Raw genomic sequence first — 15,926 nt, 5'->3', positions numbered from 1 at the left:
ATGTTTTAGTATTCTTTTGTTTTGATTTACCCAAAACCGCACACACCTCGAAACACCCAGGCAATGCTGGATACCCCTTACTAGTAATATATAAAGATTGAAAACTCGTGTTTCTTTAAAATAATGCGGTAATATTTAAGTACTTCTGACATGCCAATTAAGTTGATATTACTTTTAACTGAAGTCAGTAGATATAATTGTTTTTTGTTTAAATCGATTTTTCGTTTTCCGAATTTCGCTATTATAGCGTAGTTGAACCGAAAGTTCATTCCTCCATTTTGTTTTATATTCGGATATTTATTAGCGATGTTTCATTTGGTTGTTTATTTTATCTTTTGCAGCATATCAACTCTTTTCGGATTATTTAATGCTGAATTCAGTAATTTTGAAAAAAAAGAAAGGTTCTATGCATCAAAAGGTTCTATATCATTCTGTTGTGTCTGCACAAATAATTAACAAGAACGCGAAAGTAAAGGTATACAATAATATATTAGGAAGAAAAGTTATATACATATTTACATGTCTTCAGATATGCTTCAGTTGGAGATATTGCGGCAGGTGGCATATTGCATGTCTTACTGGAGGCAGCATAAGCGTCTTGCCTAGTTGACGGCGTTGCCGGACTTCCCCGGTATTGGTGATTGATACCTTTATATATCTCACTCATCCGCCTATGTTAATTAGTAGGCGTCTCCTCAACACATTCAAATATTTATTCATGGTGTTTGGTTTGATTTGGTAGTTTTGTAGAGGAAAATTTTGTTTTTCTTTTTGACTTTGCATAACATGATTGAGTTTTTTTTTTTTTTTTTTTTTTACAAGGTGGTCACCTCTTATCAATACCCGGAAGCCACTCAGGGATAAGGGTTATTGTAAGTACAGTACGTTAGTGTGGATATTTAAAGTGTCTATTTAAGGGGGCGGTTCATCAGGAATTTGTTTACGTTGGACTTGAAGACATCCAAGTTGTAGTCAGGAGGGAAGCAGGCAGACGGATCAGAGTTCCACAGGCGTGCAGTTCTAAGAAAGAAGCTTTGTTTATGGAATCTACGTTTTGATTTAGGCATAGATAAAGAGTGGGGAAGTTTTTGACAGTGGATTCAGCTAGACGGGTTTTTTTTGTAAAAGATTGGCGAGGGGGGGGGACCAGAGATTGGAGTTCAGACGAGCACCTGCCATGGAAATAACGATAAAACAAAGATAGGCTTGCAACGCCTCTTCTGTGGGAGAGAGGTTGCAGGGAACAGAAAAGGGCATCCCCCACTAAGCCACAAAGTCTATTTTGTACTCTGTCAAGGCAGGATAGGCTGTTTTTAGCAGCTCCTGCCCAGATATGGCAACAGTATTCCATCCTTGGACGTACTTGGCTTTTATATAGATAGAGAATTACATCAGTAGTGAGATATCTTCTGGAGCGGTAGAAGGATCCCACCATCTTTCCAGCGACCTTGGTAACAGACTTGATGTACGTGTTCCATTTCAGATCAGGAATGAAGGTCAAGCCCAGAAGCTTGTCAAAACATGGGGCTTCTCCTAGAGGAGAGCCATCCATTTCAATTGATGCCAGATGGGGATCAGAGCGTTGATGATGTAAAGATAGGAGTTTGGTTTTAGATGCATTAAAGGTAACCAGCCACGTCTTCCCCCACTGAACCACTCATTCGAGATCAGAGGAGAGAAAATCAGAGAGAGCTTTGTAATTTACGACCTTTGATGTGTTGCTGTAGATGGTCATGTCATCAGCATAGATGTCAACGAATGATTTAAGTATGTATTTAGGGAGATAATTGATGTAGATCAGGAAGAGAGTTGGGCCCAGGATGGACCCTTGAGGGACTCCAGCATTAATACTGCAGGCCTCTGATTTTTGTCCATCAACCACTACTCTTATGAGCCTATCAGAGAGAAATGATTTAATGATAGAGAGAATATTTCCAGTTATACCGTAGCTGGAGATCTTGTGAAGTAGGCCTTTATGCCATACTTTGTCGAAGGCCTTTGATATGTCAAGAGCAATTGCCCTGGAAAAGAAGCCTTTGTAAAGAGATTCACTAATCCTATGAGATATAACCATTAGCACATCTGCGGTAGATCTTGCAGAATGGAAACCATATTGTGTGTCACTAAGAAGGTTATTTCTGCTGAGGTGGTTGACTATTTCTCTATTTAATATGGATTCCAGCAACTTACTCATGACACACAGGAGACTTATTGGTCTGTACTGAGAGGAAGATGACTTATCACCCGAGTTCTTAAATACAGGGCATACTGATGAGGTTTTCCAAGGTGTTGGGAAGCACTTCTCCTTAAGGCAACGTTTAAACAGTTTTGCAAAGGGAAAGGGAAATACAATATTTGGTGAATTTTAGGTCAGGAAGTTGGTATCTTCAGCCAGCCTAATCTGGTAGCACCAGAAGTTTCTGTTCTAAAATTCATAATGATCGGTTAATTAGTTTAGGAATGAATTCTGTACCTAGAAATATATGAATATCTCATGAGTTAAATCACAGATTAATTAATCTTGTGAAATATATGACTATATTAACATAAATAACTTTATAAATAGACAATGTTAAGCGAGATGCAGTAAAGTAATTTTAGGTTTTACTTTTTATCTATTTGCACATAAGGTAGACAACTACTATTATAATCTTCAATCTAATCTATGAGTCATCTCCCTTGACGAATTCATTTTTAGGTGATTATTTAAAATTTTTTCATATTAGCAGCTGTCTAGGCTGAACTAAATAATAATAAAAAAAAATCTATGGAAGTAGGTTTTATATACTTCTTTTCTAGAACGTTAGACACAAGGCTAAGTCTGAGTTTGAGTGTTTCATGGAACGAACTGGATTCAAACTTGGCACATATAGGTTTTCAGTTTGTGTCGTTAACCACGTAGCTATCGCCCACCACTCCCATATTTCAATAACATGATAAAAAAAAAAAAAAAATGAAAATTGCCTCGTCAGAAATAAAGTTTTATCTTTCAGTTTAAATGTTATTTGGGTCTGACTTTAAAACTCCGACAACATAATTTTGTGTGTTAGATTCGTGCAATTTTTTTTCTATAGTAATCGGTAGTTTGTTTATTTTTCTCGGTAGTTTGTTTTATTTTTATATTTCGTTTTTTTTTTTTAATTTTCACCTGTACGAATAAGCAAATTGTCTCTGGGGCGTAAATTTAAATCATTAAATAAAATAAAAAAATCAGCAAAAAATGAAAAAAAATTATAGAGGAAAACACCCCCCCCCCACAAAAAAAACTAATGCATTTATGCTGCTTATGGGCATCCATATTTTCTAGTGTCCTCCCACAAGGAATCTTAAAAACTAAACCATATTGAAATAAAATATACAAAATGGCTTTATTTACTCGTTTTAATAAGTTTTATATTTTTTGTACATGTTTATAAGCATATCTCAGTGGTTTGTAGATTTTTTATTAAAGTCGTTCGAGTGATATTTCGATTAGAAAAAGGAACTCTATTTCTTGTTTTCCGTCAAGATGAGCCATTAACGTTGTCTATTCGTAAATAGTTCAGTTCGGCGTACGAATACACGCTCACCGATTCCATATCTTTTGTGGAGTGACGCGTTCTTCTTTCAGATTTGAGTTTTCTCGCTTCTTCTTGACAACTCAATTTTTTTTTGCTCCGAACTTTTGTTTCTTGAGATTTTAATTTTTTGGTTACCCACAAAATAATTTTACACGATGGTGGAAGGTGGAATGAAATGTGTCAAATACTTGTTATTTGCATTTAATCTTATTTTTGTGGTAAGTATATATGTATTCATATACATAAAAGACGCAACTTTTGAACTTTTTTTCGCTATTTTTTGTAGTCACACCTTTTTAAAAGTTTTTTTTTCTTTTTCATTTTTTATTTTTTTCGGTAAAACGAAACTTGTTGAATAAGTATCCCATCTCCTTAAACAAAATTAAACGCGAAGTCTAGGGAGCCCCCCCTCCCCTTTTATATCTTTTATATTACTTATGGCAAGTGAGCTACACAAACGTTCGGTGACGGTGCTTATTTAGACTTGAAGAAAACAATCTTATGTACGCACTCGCACTCCTCATTAAACTAAAATGTCAAATTCCAAAAATCACGTAAATTGATCCAGTAACTTTTTTAAAATTAAAATTTTACGAGTTTTAGCGATAAAAAGTTGACACTTAATTTTCTTTTTTTTTTTTTTTTTTTTTTTAACATTTGGTTCAGGTCCACTTCCCACTTCCACCATTTTTCTTTAAAATGACGACTTTTATCGGTTTTCAATTCTGCTGAATACGAAAATCACATACGGAGACAAGTAGTTCCTACTTACAATGCCTCCCCACGGGACAGTTAGACACCAGGGTCCTATTTAAAATTTTTTTTTTTTTTTTTTACCGTGGAGAAAAGGAACAAAAATTTATAATTGCCTCGGTCGTGAAGGATTTCTCCTCAATTGAGAAATTGAAGTGTGGCATCTGAACAGATACTACATTTTGATCTTAGACCAAGAACGTAAGTAGTTATCGATCGATATACAAAGACCTGTATTATGCACTGTAGTTCTCTGGCGGCCATGTTTTAAGCGCGTGCACGTGCGTAAAAACATGGTCGCCAGAGAATTACAGTGCATTATTGCATAATACAGGTCTTTAAATTTGTCTCTGCAAAATTTAAATGTGATTTTCGTATTCAGCATAGTCGGAAGGCTTCCAAAGTCATTTTAAAGAAAGTTGTGAAGGTGAACTTAATGTAAAAAAAAAAAAAAAAAAAAAAAATCGATTTCCGTTCGTGTGACAGTCAACAAAATCCGGTTATCTTAAGGGGCAGCCCCCCCCCCCCGTGTTTACAAAGGTTTTCTGCGGAGCTGTCGGCTATAAAATGAAACTAGTTTTCCTTTATTTTATTTTTTTAAAATACAAATTGGAAAAAAAATCGAAACTAGTTTCATTTTGCAACCGATAGCTCTGTTATTTAGAAAGCCATTCTTAACAAGGGGAGGTTTTAACTATTTTGTGCTTCCAAGTCCACCTAACAATTTAATAAAGATATCGTGAAACTTGAACTTGCAAAAGCTATTTAAAAATAGCGAGGTATTAAAAATACATAAGCACCAAAAAGACTTTGTAAACACCGGGACATTGACAACCCGACCCTTCCCCATCTTAAGGATGGCTCTCCAAGTTTATTTTGGAATGTTTGACTGCAGAAGTGTCACGAAGTGTCACAATCTCCCATAAAAAAAAAAAATCAGTATTTACATTTTTTTGGTGCTAGTGCACTTATTGAAACCACGCCAGTATTTTCAACTTAAATTTTAAAGTTTTACGATATTTTAACTTGTTACAAAACTCTCCCTATGTTAAGAATGGCTTTCTAAACGTTTTTATTTCAGTATGGTTCAATAAGTGCACTGCACTAGGTGTCAAACTTTGAAAAATATTGAATAATTCGACCCCCCCCCCCGTCTTTCCAAGCCTGTAACTACTCGAAAAAATGTAATTCAAACCCTCCTTTTCTTTTTTCAATTAAAGGAGCAAGGACCAAGGTTTGGTTTAAAAAAAAAAAAAAAAAAAAAAAAAAATTGAACTTCGGACTTTACGGGTAAATTTCTAAAAAAAAAAAAAAAACACTACTTTTTTGTTTTAAATTAGAATATATTATTTATTGATCTTTTATCTTCCATTTTTGATATTTAGAACTTTGAGTAAATTATTTACTCTGAAATAGACATTTCAAGGTGGGGGGGGGCGTGAATTAAAAAAACGTTTATCTAAAATATATTCGGTTTATTGGCAAGAAGAGCATAAAATTTCACATTAACCCTGAAAATATCGTAAAAATTGAATTAATAGAAAAATTGATAGATTTTTAAAGTTTAAAAATTGAAAAATACTGAACTCGTAAAATTTAATTTCATTACTGTTTAAAAAAATAAAAAATATTTCTATTTTATACAACTTTAATAGTTTATTTTGAAGTATAATCCATAAAGAATATAAACAACCCACTTTAAAAAGATAAATTACGAGTTTTTTATATTCGCAGTTTCGTGTTAGGGGTGTCAAAAATTCTTACAAAAATTCTGATACACCTAGAAGTGCACCACACCACCAGTACCCTTTTTTTTTCTCCAAAATTGTCAAAATAAATTGGCGTTCTTGAATCGTTTGATTTAAAGTTTTTTTTTTTTTTTTTTAATCTTTAACATTCATCAAGTTGAAACTTGTCAAGAAATGGTGTTTTTTGTAGTTAAATAGTGAATTCTTGAATAAAATTCCTAATTTTCTACCAACCCATTTTTATTTTTAGTTAACAATGTCGAAAACCGGAATATTACATTAAATTAGCATTAGTTAAGGATTTTATTTTGACCAACAATAACAATAGTTTAGAAATTGGGTTTAATCTTAAATGTTTTTATTTTATTAATGAAATGTTAGTTTAATTTTAGAAATATTAAAATTGTTCCAATCTTAATGTTAAGCAACTTATAAATTAAAAAGAAAATTCCTGTTGATTCTTAGCCCCCCCCCCCCTCTCACCATATTGTACGATAGGGGCGCGGTCGACAACTATTAAATGCGCGACTTTTGTGCTTTGAACTTGTCAAATTAAAGATGTGATTTTCTTTGCTCCGGTTTTACATGACTAAGGATTCAACATCTCTTATTGTACTAAACTTTTCAGATGAAAGAAAAGTCTGCTAGAAAACTGTCCCAAACTTAAATACGAAATCGTGTTATACCTCTCCCCCCCCCCTCCCGCTGAGTTGGGATAACTTTTTTCGACCGCGTCTCTATTATATTGTGGATCGTTATTTTTTATAATTTTTTAAGATGTGGATGTCCCCCCCCTCCCCCCCAAAAAAAATTGGGGTGGGGGAGAATTGCTAGTTACGTAGAAATATTTACGTCTCTTTTGGCTTTCGGGCTAGGATCAAAGTAGTAAACAACTTTAATAAAAACGATTTGTGCTGCAAAAAATCTTTTTTTTTTAATCGAGTTAGAAATCTTGAGTCGGACGACTTCTGGCTGGAGTGAATGTGGTATTATGGTGATTGAAGACTAGCTAGGAATAGTTATAAAGTATAGTGACAAGGATGATCATAGACCCCCCCCCTTTCCACATTTGAGTGGCCTTGTGCCTAATTTGTTTTGATGAGTGAGTGTACAATTTAATGAAATTAAAGTGTATCTGCTTTTTGTCAGTCAAATCCTTGGCTGGGGCAATTTTGAGTTTTTAATCTAGTGCCCCCCCCCCTTTTTTTTTTTTTTGATTGGATGCAATAGCTTAGGCACCGCCAAAAATGGCCGCAAAATCAAGTTGTTGTTGTTTTTTAAAACTAAATTACATTTATTAAAATCCATTATTTCTGAGTAACTTTTTTTTTTCCAGAAAGATAAAACCCTGAATTTTATTATATAGAAAACAGAATAATGTAAAACTTTTTCTACTATTTTTAATTCAATTTTAAATGTTAAATTTTCCCAAAAAGTTAACAATTGTTATTTTTTGTCTTGCACAAAAAACGTACTTAAATATTTAAAAAAAAAGGGTTTTTGAAATAATTTATTTATTTATTTATTGTCTAACTAAGATTTAGGATGATTTTCTAAGAGAATATGCAAAAATATTATAATATAAGTACCTGAATTTCAAATAATTCCACTTATTCATATATGTAACCAGATATTTCGCGTCGCCGAAGAGTTCAGATCGACTCTGTTTAAAGTTTCTTTCGATGAGACGAAAACTATGGAAGACTAAACAGGCCAAAAAAACTTATTTTTCAGTGACGAAAATTTCAATGTATTATTAAGCTGAGGCTGGCCAGTACCAGATGGGTGACCATTTGTATGAGTTTGGTTTTTAATGTGTATGTGTGTGGGGGCTAGGCTCCCCAAAATGGGGGGAGGGGGCAATTTAAAGCCGAATAAAAAAAAATTATTTCAGCGCGTTTGGTCCACCGTAGTCGAAAGGCGGCAAACGTTTTCAAACGAGATCGAAAAAAATGATGCTATTTTTAACACAAAGGGCACAATATTTATCGATTTTTTTTTTTTGTATCGATTATTCAAAGCATGCTCTGTTTAATAATGGTCATGCATTATTCGGCTCTCTAAAAAAAAATTGTTAATTTATTTATCAAAAATTTTAAAATGGCTTTTTTCGTATAAATATAAAAAAAATTTTTTTTTTGTTTTGCTTAACTTAAATTAATTATTTTACTTAACATATTCACCGAATTTCACACTTCAAAACTCAAAAGCGGGATAATTAAACACAATCGAAGTTCTGATATTCAGACGTCAAAATAAGGTATGCAAACAATTTTTTTTTTTTTTTTTTTTTAATCTATAATTCTGTCCCTTACAACAACACAATATGTTTTGTTCAGTTTCAGATGATTATTTTAAGCATATTTGTTCCCACTTCAAAACAAGGGGGGGTTTTGTAAGCAAAAAAATATATATATATAAATATCGTTTATGAAAAATAAGTACACTGATATAAAGTTCATTCTTCTCCTAATAATCGCTGAAAATTTCGTATTGATCGGATAATTACCTGATTTTTGGTAGATTTTTAAAAAGACGGTCCGTCAAAAAGTACTGACCTGCCCCCCCAGTTTTGGCGGTGCCTACATAGCTCTTAACTTTGAACAATTTTTCCAAACCCAGATTGTTTAACGGAAAACAGGGGAGGGGATTACTTCTGTTCACGTTTTACGTGACGAGTCTTTTTTAAGGTACCCTTCCCCTCAGTTTTTATATACTTGCGACAAGTATTACTTGTCTAAACAAAACGAGTTAAGGGTTCAAGTGCTTCTTTCCTCTTTACCCGCGACGAGCACATACGAACCGTAATACTTGACTTTTTCTTAGTTTTAAAGAGGTAAAAAACAAATTCCAGTCAAATCTTTGAATACACATTTCAAACCCATTTTTCAGAGTAAAAATCTTATACTACAATTAAAAATGAGCAAAATTATAAAAAAAAATTCGGTCCGTAGGATCAAATTACACAAACTAAGTACTTTTATTTCGCACCTGTCATACTGATTACATTGTTTTTTAGTTTTTCTCAATCTGTCATTACACTGATACTTTAGTTTTTAATATGCTTTACTCGTCTCCGCACGAGGGCAGTCATATCATGCAGTTTTCTTACTGTGCCCCCAGTGCCCCACTGCCCCAATCTAACACCCCAGAAAGGGGAGCTCTGGATTCGGACAAATCATAATTGCCCTTGTCGAGAACGATTTTTTACTTTCATTGACATAGTACAGGAAAGATGAAGCGAAATATCAAAACAGATACTACCCCCCCCCCCCAAGAAAATGGAGATTTTAGTCACGTTTTTTAAAAATAATCTTAGCCTCCCCCCATCCCTTCGATTAAACACAAGAAATTCAACCATTGTTTTTAAATCCTGACTTCCAAAAGAAATGACCATTGTTTTAAAACCTTTATTCCTCTTTTAAAATAGAAATCAGTATTTTCTGTTTTATTTCTACACTGAATAATAAATCGCATTTTGTTTCGGATTATTAAAATTCTTTAAACGTTTCCGTTTTCTTGTTCAAAATGGCGGAATTTTTCTTTTTCCCTTTCATATCTTCCTGCATTTCTAAAACAATAGCTCTGCCGAAAAGAATTTTTGTAGGAACAAACCTAAATACGTTTTTTTTTTTCTAGATGAAATTTGCTATTTGTCAATTTAAAGGCTTCAAAACTATTGAATACAATATCGTGACTCAATGTTATTGTTCAGCATCGATATTTATTGTTTATCCTCCTATTCGTAGGGAATCTTTTCAAATGTCAATTCGAAAGTTTCTTTGCAGAGCCACTTTTCTAGAAAAGAACTTAATCTAAAAGATTTTTATCTTTTACTAAAAATTTACAAAAATCAACCTTCATAAATAGAAAGCGCCAGGTTCAAATCTCATCTTCGACTTCGGTTCAATTATAGAATAGTGGCGCGATATAAAAAAAAATACCTTTAAAATTTTACTATGAACTTTAAAGACTGTTTTTTACTAAACTTTAATTCCAGTCAGAAATGACTTCCTAATTTTCAGTCAAAATCGATTTCGAATTTCCCACGGTCACAAAGTAAACATATGCCTTCGATTTTGTTTTGTATGTGTCAAGATATTACGAAAGCTGACACGATGACGATTTCGTTGTAGTTCAAAAGTGATTTTGAAGCCTTTAAACTGTCAATTCTAAAGTAATTCTGCCTGAAATTCTAAGCCAAAGTCAAGTAATATCGCCTCATTTGTTTGCTTAAACTAAACTACTTTTTGACCACGCCCGATCACATCATCCTTAACCAAATAAACGCCCTAATATGTAATTTAGTTCTACTGGCAATTTATAAAAGTCGCAGTCATGGAGGAACGCAAAAATTCTGTTTAATGATTTAAAATAGTTTTGTTTATATATTACTGAATGAGGAATAAAAGAATTTTGCATGTGAAATTCAGAAAGGCCTGCTTGAAATGCGTGAACATCGTGAATAAACAAAAGCAAAACCAGATGGTAATCGAATTTTACCTGATGTTGTGTTTATCTAACATCGAAACTGTAACTAAATTCCTCATTTAGTTAATATAAATATTTAATAAAAACAACATAAGCCATTTTAGTGCTTAAGCAGATTTTTTAATCGTGTTCTTCCATGGCCGTGACTTTATACAGTTTTTTTTTTTTTTTAAACTTAGTTTTCTCCCCACGAGAGCAAAAACGCAAAATTAGTTTTTAATGTGATGGGGATGAGGTACTCTTGACTGGAAACAAAAACACTTGTCTCGTTGATGCTCTCACCCGAATAAGGGCTGCTCGGGAGACGGGATATTTCCGAAAAGAAAAGGTAATGCCTGGAAGGATGGCCTTTTCTGAGAGAAAAAAATGTATCTAATTCTATCGTGTAATCAGTCTACATAAATGACCTCATCGGCCTTTTTATTTCCATGCAAAACAGGTTTTAGATTAAAACCTGTTTTGTTTGTAAGAAAAGATTAGATTTAAAATTGTTTTCAGGCAGTTTGAGATTATTTAAAAAAAAAACTTGAATAATGCCGATCTTCTGTTAATTCCCACATAATAAGCAAAATCGTTACAAGAAAATAAAATTTGGGTCATTTCAATTTCCTGATCTTTCATCAAGCAATATTGTTGCATCGTTTTCTTGCTATAAGGATTTGTTGAATTTCAATTGAATCTTTATAATGATTGTGTTTACTTGTAAATGTAAAATATATCTGAACATTTATTGGATGGGGAAAAAGAAATGATTTTTTTTTTTTTTTCGAATCCTTTATTTCCGTAAAACAAATCTAAACTGAATTTATCCATTTTTTTTTTTCATCCGTACAATTTTTGTTAGCAAATTTCAGATCAAGTGGATTTTCTACCATATTTCTTATAGTAGTGGAATTTGATTCTATAAATAAAACAAACAAATGAACTTTGAATTTTTAAGTGTGTGTGTGTGTGTGTGTGTGTGTGTGTGTGTGTGTGTGTGTGAATAAATAAATAAATAAATAAACTTCGACAATATGCTGAAGAGGGGGGGGGTCTTGAAATTCAAGTAGTTGTGATGTTTACTATTTATATGGCTGAATCATTTTGTATACCATCTCTCCATTGGATTTCCTTCCTTTGTCAAAATATCCAACCGTTACAATTATTTACATGAATTGTTGGAAATAGGGCGATTTTACCCCCCCCCTCTACTAAAAAAATATATCTTTGACACTAATTTTAATTTTTTCCCCCAAAATCAAACTAGAAATGTGATCATTAGTTTAGACGGATACAAACATGTTAGTTTTTGAATTCTCAAGTAAATTAACTTTAGTGGCTGGATTAGTTGTGTAGAGGGGAGGACAGTCCATTCCATTACTATCCCTCTGTGAACGTGTGGACTGTTTAAGCTGCAAGAAAAACGAAAGAAAATGAGATCAGAGGGGGTGTGGCAGAGTGGCACTGTGGCACTGGCAGTTAGCAAGTATTTATTTTTTTTTATAGGCCACTGTATGAATGAGGCTTAATATTCTGGGTAGTTCAATTTTGATTTCGATTTGACTTCACCATTTTTTATTTTAATTGCGATTTTTCTAAACACGTCATCAGATGCCTCATTTATGTAGAGAAAAACTTTATCATACCAAGACCGTCTTAAAAGACAATTTATAACGAAGGCCACGATCATACTCGTGCAAACGGATATCACAAATGTTTAACTTGTGAATACTGCCCCCCTCCTCCCTCAATCCTTTCCAGTATTTAAGGCTTGTGTGAATGAAGTTTAGACGTGAAAGCCAATAGAACTATTATTCCTGAATAACATTTTTATGTTAAAAGCATATTTCGAATGCTTTTTGTCAAACTTTTCTAAAAAATAACTGAATTCAGAAACCGGCATTAAGTTCATACAGAACTCGTTTTCACACATCGTTTAAGTACTGACATCAAGTACGTTGAACCAGACATGTAAAATTCGCTCCCACGAAAGCCATAAGAGTCGATTTGCGTTATGAGGGTCACACTCCTACAATTGTAACGAAAGTCGTTTAATAAAAATTATTGCAGAATATTTTTTTAATTTAGAAACAAGCAAGTTTTCTCTTTCAAGAAACGTAAAAAAAAAAAAAAAAAAAATTAAATGATTCAATTGTATTTGTATGCAAATCTAATGCACACGAATTAAAAGAAATACGTATTCAAACACTTTGTCCTGAGGTTTGACACTTGTCGACAATCTTTGAAATATCAGATTAAAATTTCTGTGCAGTTTTTATCAGCGATGACAATTGTCAACCTAGTTTTGTTTTCACATGATTATGAAAACTAAAAATGGATTTACAAAATGACTGCCACTCATTTCTTTTGATAGTGATAGTTCGAAAGCTTCGATTAGTGGATTCAACATCAAATTTTTCTTAAAACAAGGATAGACAAGACATTCTAATGCCTGTGCTGAATAGCCGATTTGAAATCAACGCATTTCAGTTGAAGACACTATTACCTACGTGTTATGTTGAAATTAATATAAATTAGAAAAATTATGAAAAATGATCTGATAAAAAAATTTTACAAGTAAAAATAGAATTTATCGAATTTTAGAGTTGTGCGACCAATTCAGTGATTTACCCATCTTGCTCTCAATTAAAATCCGCCATTTCAAAATACAAAATGTTGGACCATTATTGTGAATCATTTTTAAAAACTACATTCAACACGTCTACTGGATCATTTTTAGAATTTGTAGGAATTTATACTAATTTTAACATGACGTGCAAGTACGTAATGTTTTCACCTGAAATGCATATTTCAAAACAATTTTGCACAAATACCAAAATTCTCGCTACTCTTCAGACACCCCATCTTTCAAAAGCTGCTATTTTGTGCAGGATGCAAATAAGCTTATAAAGCCGCATGTCTGCTGGTTGACATGCTTGCCTTGGACATTTCTCAGACCCATTTTTATTCAACAATTATAAACGTTTAAGGCTTTTTCACCTTTAAATCTCTCCTGAAGTTACCTTTTTACTGTCTAATCACGTTTGACTTTTTCATTCCATTTTCTGATGTTTATTATAGCAATTTGATTTCATGCTTGTAAAAAGTATATACATCGTAAGATTTATGCTTTTTAGAGTATTTTCTAATTTAAGCATGTAAAATTTCGTATAAAATACAAAAATTGACGCGGATCAACTTTTGAAAGGTTCAGAAACTGCTGGTTGATCTATCATAGATGAACCAGCATTCCTTATTTTGACACATTCGACTTTGCATGCGTAAAACTCATTTGTAAACGTAATCTCTTTAAAAAAAAAAAAAAAAATAACCCTTATCCCTGAGTGGCTTCCGGGCCTTGATAAGTGGTGATCACTGTAAAAAAAAAAAAAAAAAAAAAAAAAAAAAAAAAACCTGACTTTTCTTTTCTTGCTGTAGAACAAGAGGTTAAAGGTTTTTTAGTTTTAAAGGATTGTAATTTGCTTAACGTCATTTGATATGGAAACTGTCAATAACTCTTAATAGAAACTAAAGTTCAAGCTTGACATTCAAAGCTTTCACACAGCTTAACACGCTTTGAATTTCGAGTAATTAGATTTGAAATAAGCTAAAAGTCTATACGGTTCTAGGTAGTTCGCTAAACAAAAATCTAGTCTGATAAAACTATAGGACAGTGAAAAATAACTTTGGTTTAGGTAAAAAAAAAATCTATAGTAATTGCATTCTTTAATTCTAACCAGATATTACATTCTAATCTTTTCATTAAAAATAGTCGACATTTGTTTGTGCTTGGGCAAACTTTTAAAGTACTATTTTGGTAGGAGTAAAGTGTAGTATCTGTTGACACTTTATCCTTCACCGTTATCGGTCAATGAAGGAGAATCCTAGATTGAGGCAATTTTTTGCCCCAGATGAGTTTGGATTCCCCATGTTAATTGCTGACCTCATGTCAAATCCACCCTCATAGGAAGGCATGTAAATAGGGATTATAAACTGATTAGAAAGCAATTTTTAAACTAAGTTTAATCGAATTATATTTTGTTTGTGCTACTCAACCAAAAAACATCTCTAGCCACACAATTAAAAAAAAAAAAAAAAAAAATCCTGCAGAGATTGATTCTAACATGCCACCTAGTGTTATGGTTTATGCAATTGCAAAATAAATTTTTTTTTTTATTTTTATTTATTTTTTTTTTTTTTTTATTTTTTTTTTGAGGTGGATAACTTTAAGGCCCTGATAATGTCCGTTAAAGTGATGAATGATGATCCCCCCCCCACGCCAACTGCATTACTTATGAACAAGGTATACACACACTTAATGTGATTCCGGGTGTTTTCTCTTTATTTGTTTACCTAAACTGAAAATTGGCTATTTATTCCTTAACTCGCTCTCCGATTTTTAATCAAAAACCTTCAATTAGTCTTGACTCCAGTCACTGTTGTGCACTATAAAAAGACCAGTGGGAATCTTTTAAAACAATTTTTATAAATAGCAACACTTTGCACACATGAGTAACTTGTGTGGGTTTGTGAATCGTTTCACATAAATATGAAACCCATTTTTAATAATCGTTTCATTTATGTTACTGGTTTCACATAAATATGAAACCCATTTTTAATAATGGTTTCACATAAATATGAAACCCATTTTTAATAATGGTTTCACATAAATATGAAACCCATTTTTAATAATGGTTTCACATAAATATGAAAGCAATTTTTAATAATGGTTTCACATAAATATGAAACCCATTTTTAATAATGGTTTCACATAAATATGAAACCCATTTTTAATAATGGTTTCACATAAATATGAAACCCATTTTTAATAATGGTTTCACATAAATATGAAACCCATTTTTAATAATGGTTTCACATAAATATGAAACCCATTTTTAATAATGGTTTCACATAAATATGAAACCCATTTTTAATAATGGTTTCACATAAATATGAAACCCATTTTTAATAATGGTTTCACATAAATATGAAACCCATTTTTAATAATGGTTTCACATAAATATGAAACCCATTTTTAATAATGGTTTCACATAAATATGAAACCCATTTTTAATAATGGTTTCACATAAATATGAAACCCATTTTTAATAATGGTTTCACATAAATATGAAACCCATTTTTAATAATCGGTTTCATTTATGTGAATGGTTTCACATAAATGAAACCCATTTTTAATGGTTTCACATAAATATGAAACCCATTTTTAATAATGGTTTCATTCTTCAATGGTTAGGGAGTTTTTTTTCTTTGTCAAATCAAGAATGACATTTTTCAATTTTATATAGAAAACTGAATCTTCATTAAAACTTGAGCAAATTTTTAATTTATGAAAATTTGGGACTTCATGAAATATACAATTAATGAAAATTAC

General features: G+C 32.3%; 1 protein-coding gene across 1 annotated transcript in view; it reads left to right on the top strand.

Moving 5' to 3' along the window:
• Window positions 1-3,345: 3,345 nt before the first annotated feature.
• LOC145247956 (CD63 antigen-like) overlaps window positions 3,346-15,926 on the top strand; it is a 41,918-nt gene continuing 29,337 nt past the window's right edge. The window contains exon 1 of the mRNA XM_080109603.1: window positions 3,346-3,778. Within this exon, the coding sequence (XP_079965729.1) occupies window positions 3,716-3,778 (63 nt within the window). The 5' untranslated portion in view covers window positions 3,346-3,715. The remainder of the gene's footprint in view (window positions 3,779-15,926) is intronic.

Source organism: Euprymna scolopes, chromosome 26, assembly GCF_053919585.1.
Source record: "Euprymna scolopes isolate OS-2025 chromosome 26, ASM5391958v1, whole genome shotgun sequence".
NCBI lineage: Eukaryota > Metazoa > Mollusca > Cephalopoda > Sepiida > Sepiolidae > Euprymna > Euprymna scolopes.
The sequence above is the reverse complement of the archived record's forward strand: the minus strand, read 5'-3'. Positions and strand labels throughout refer to the sequence as shown.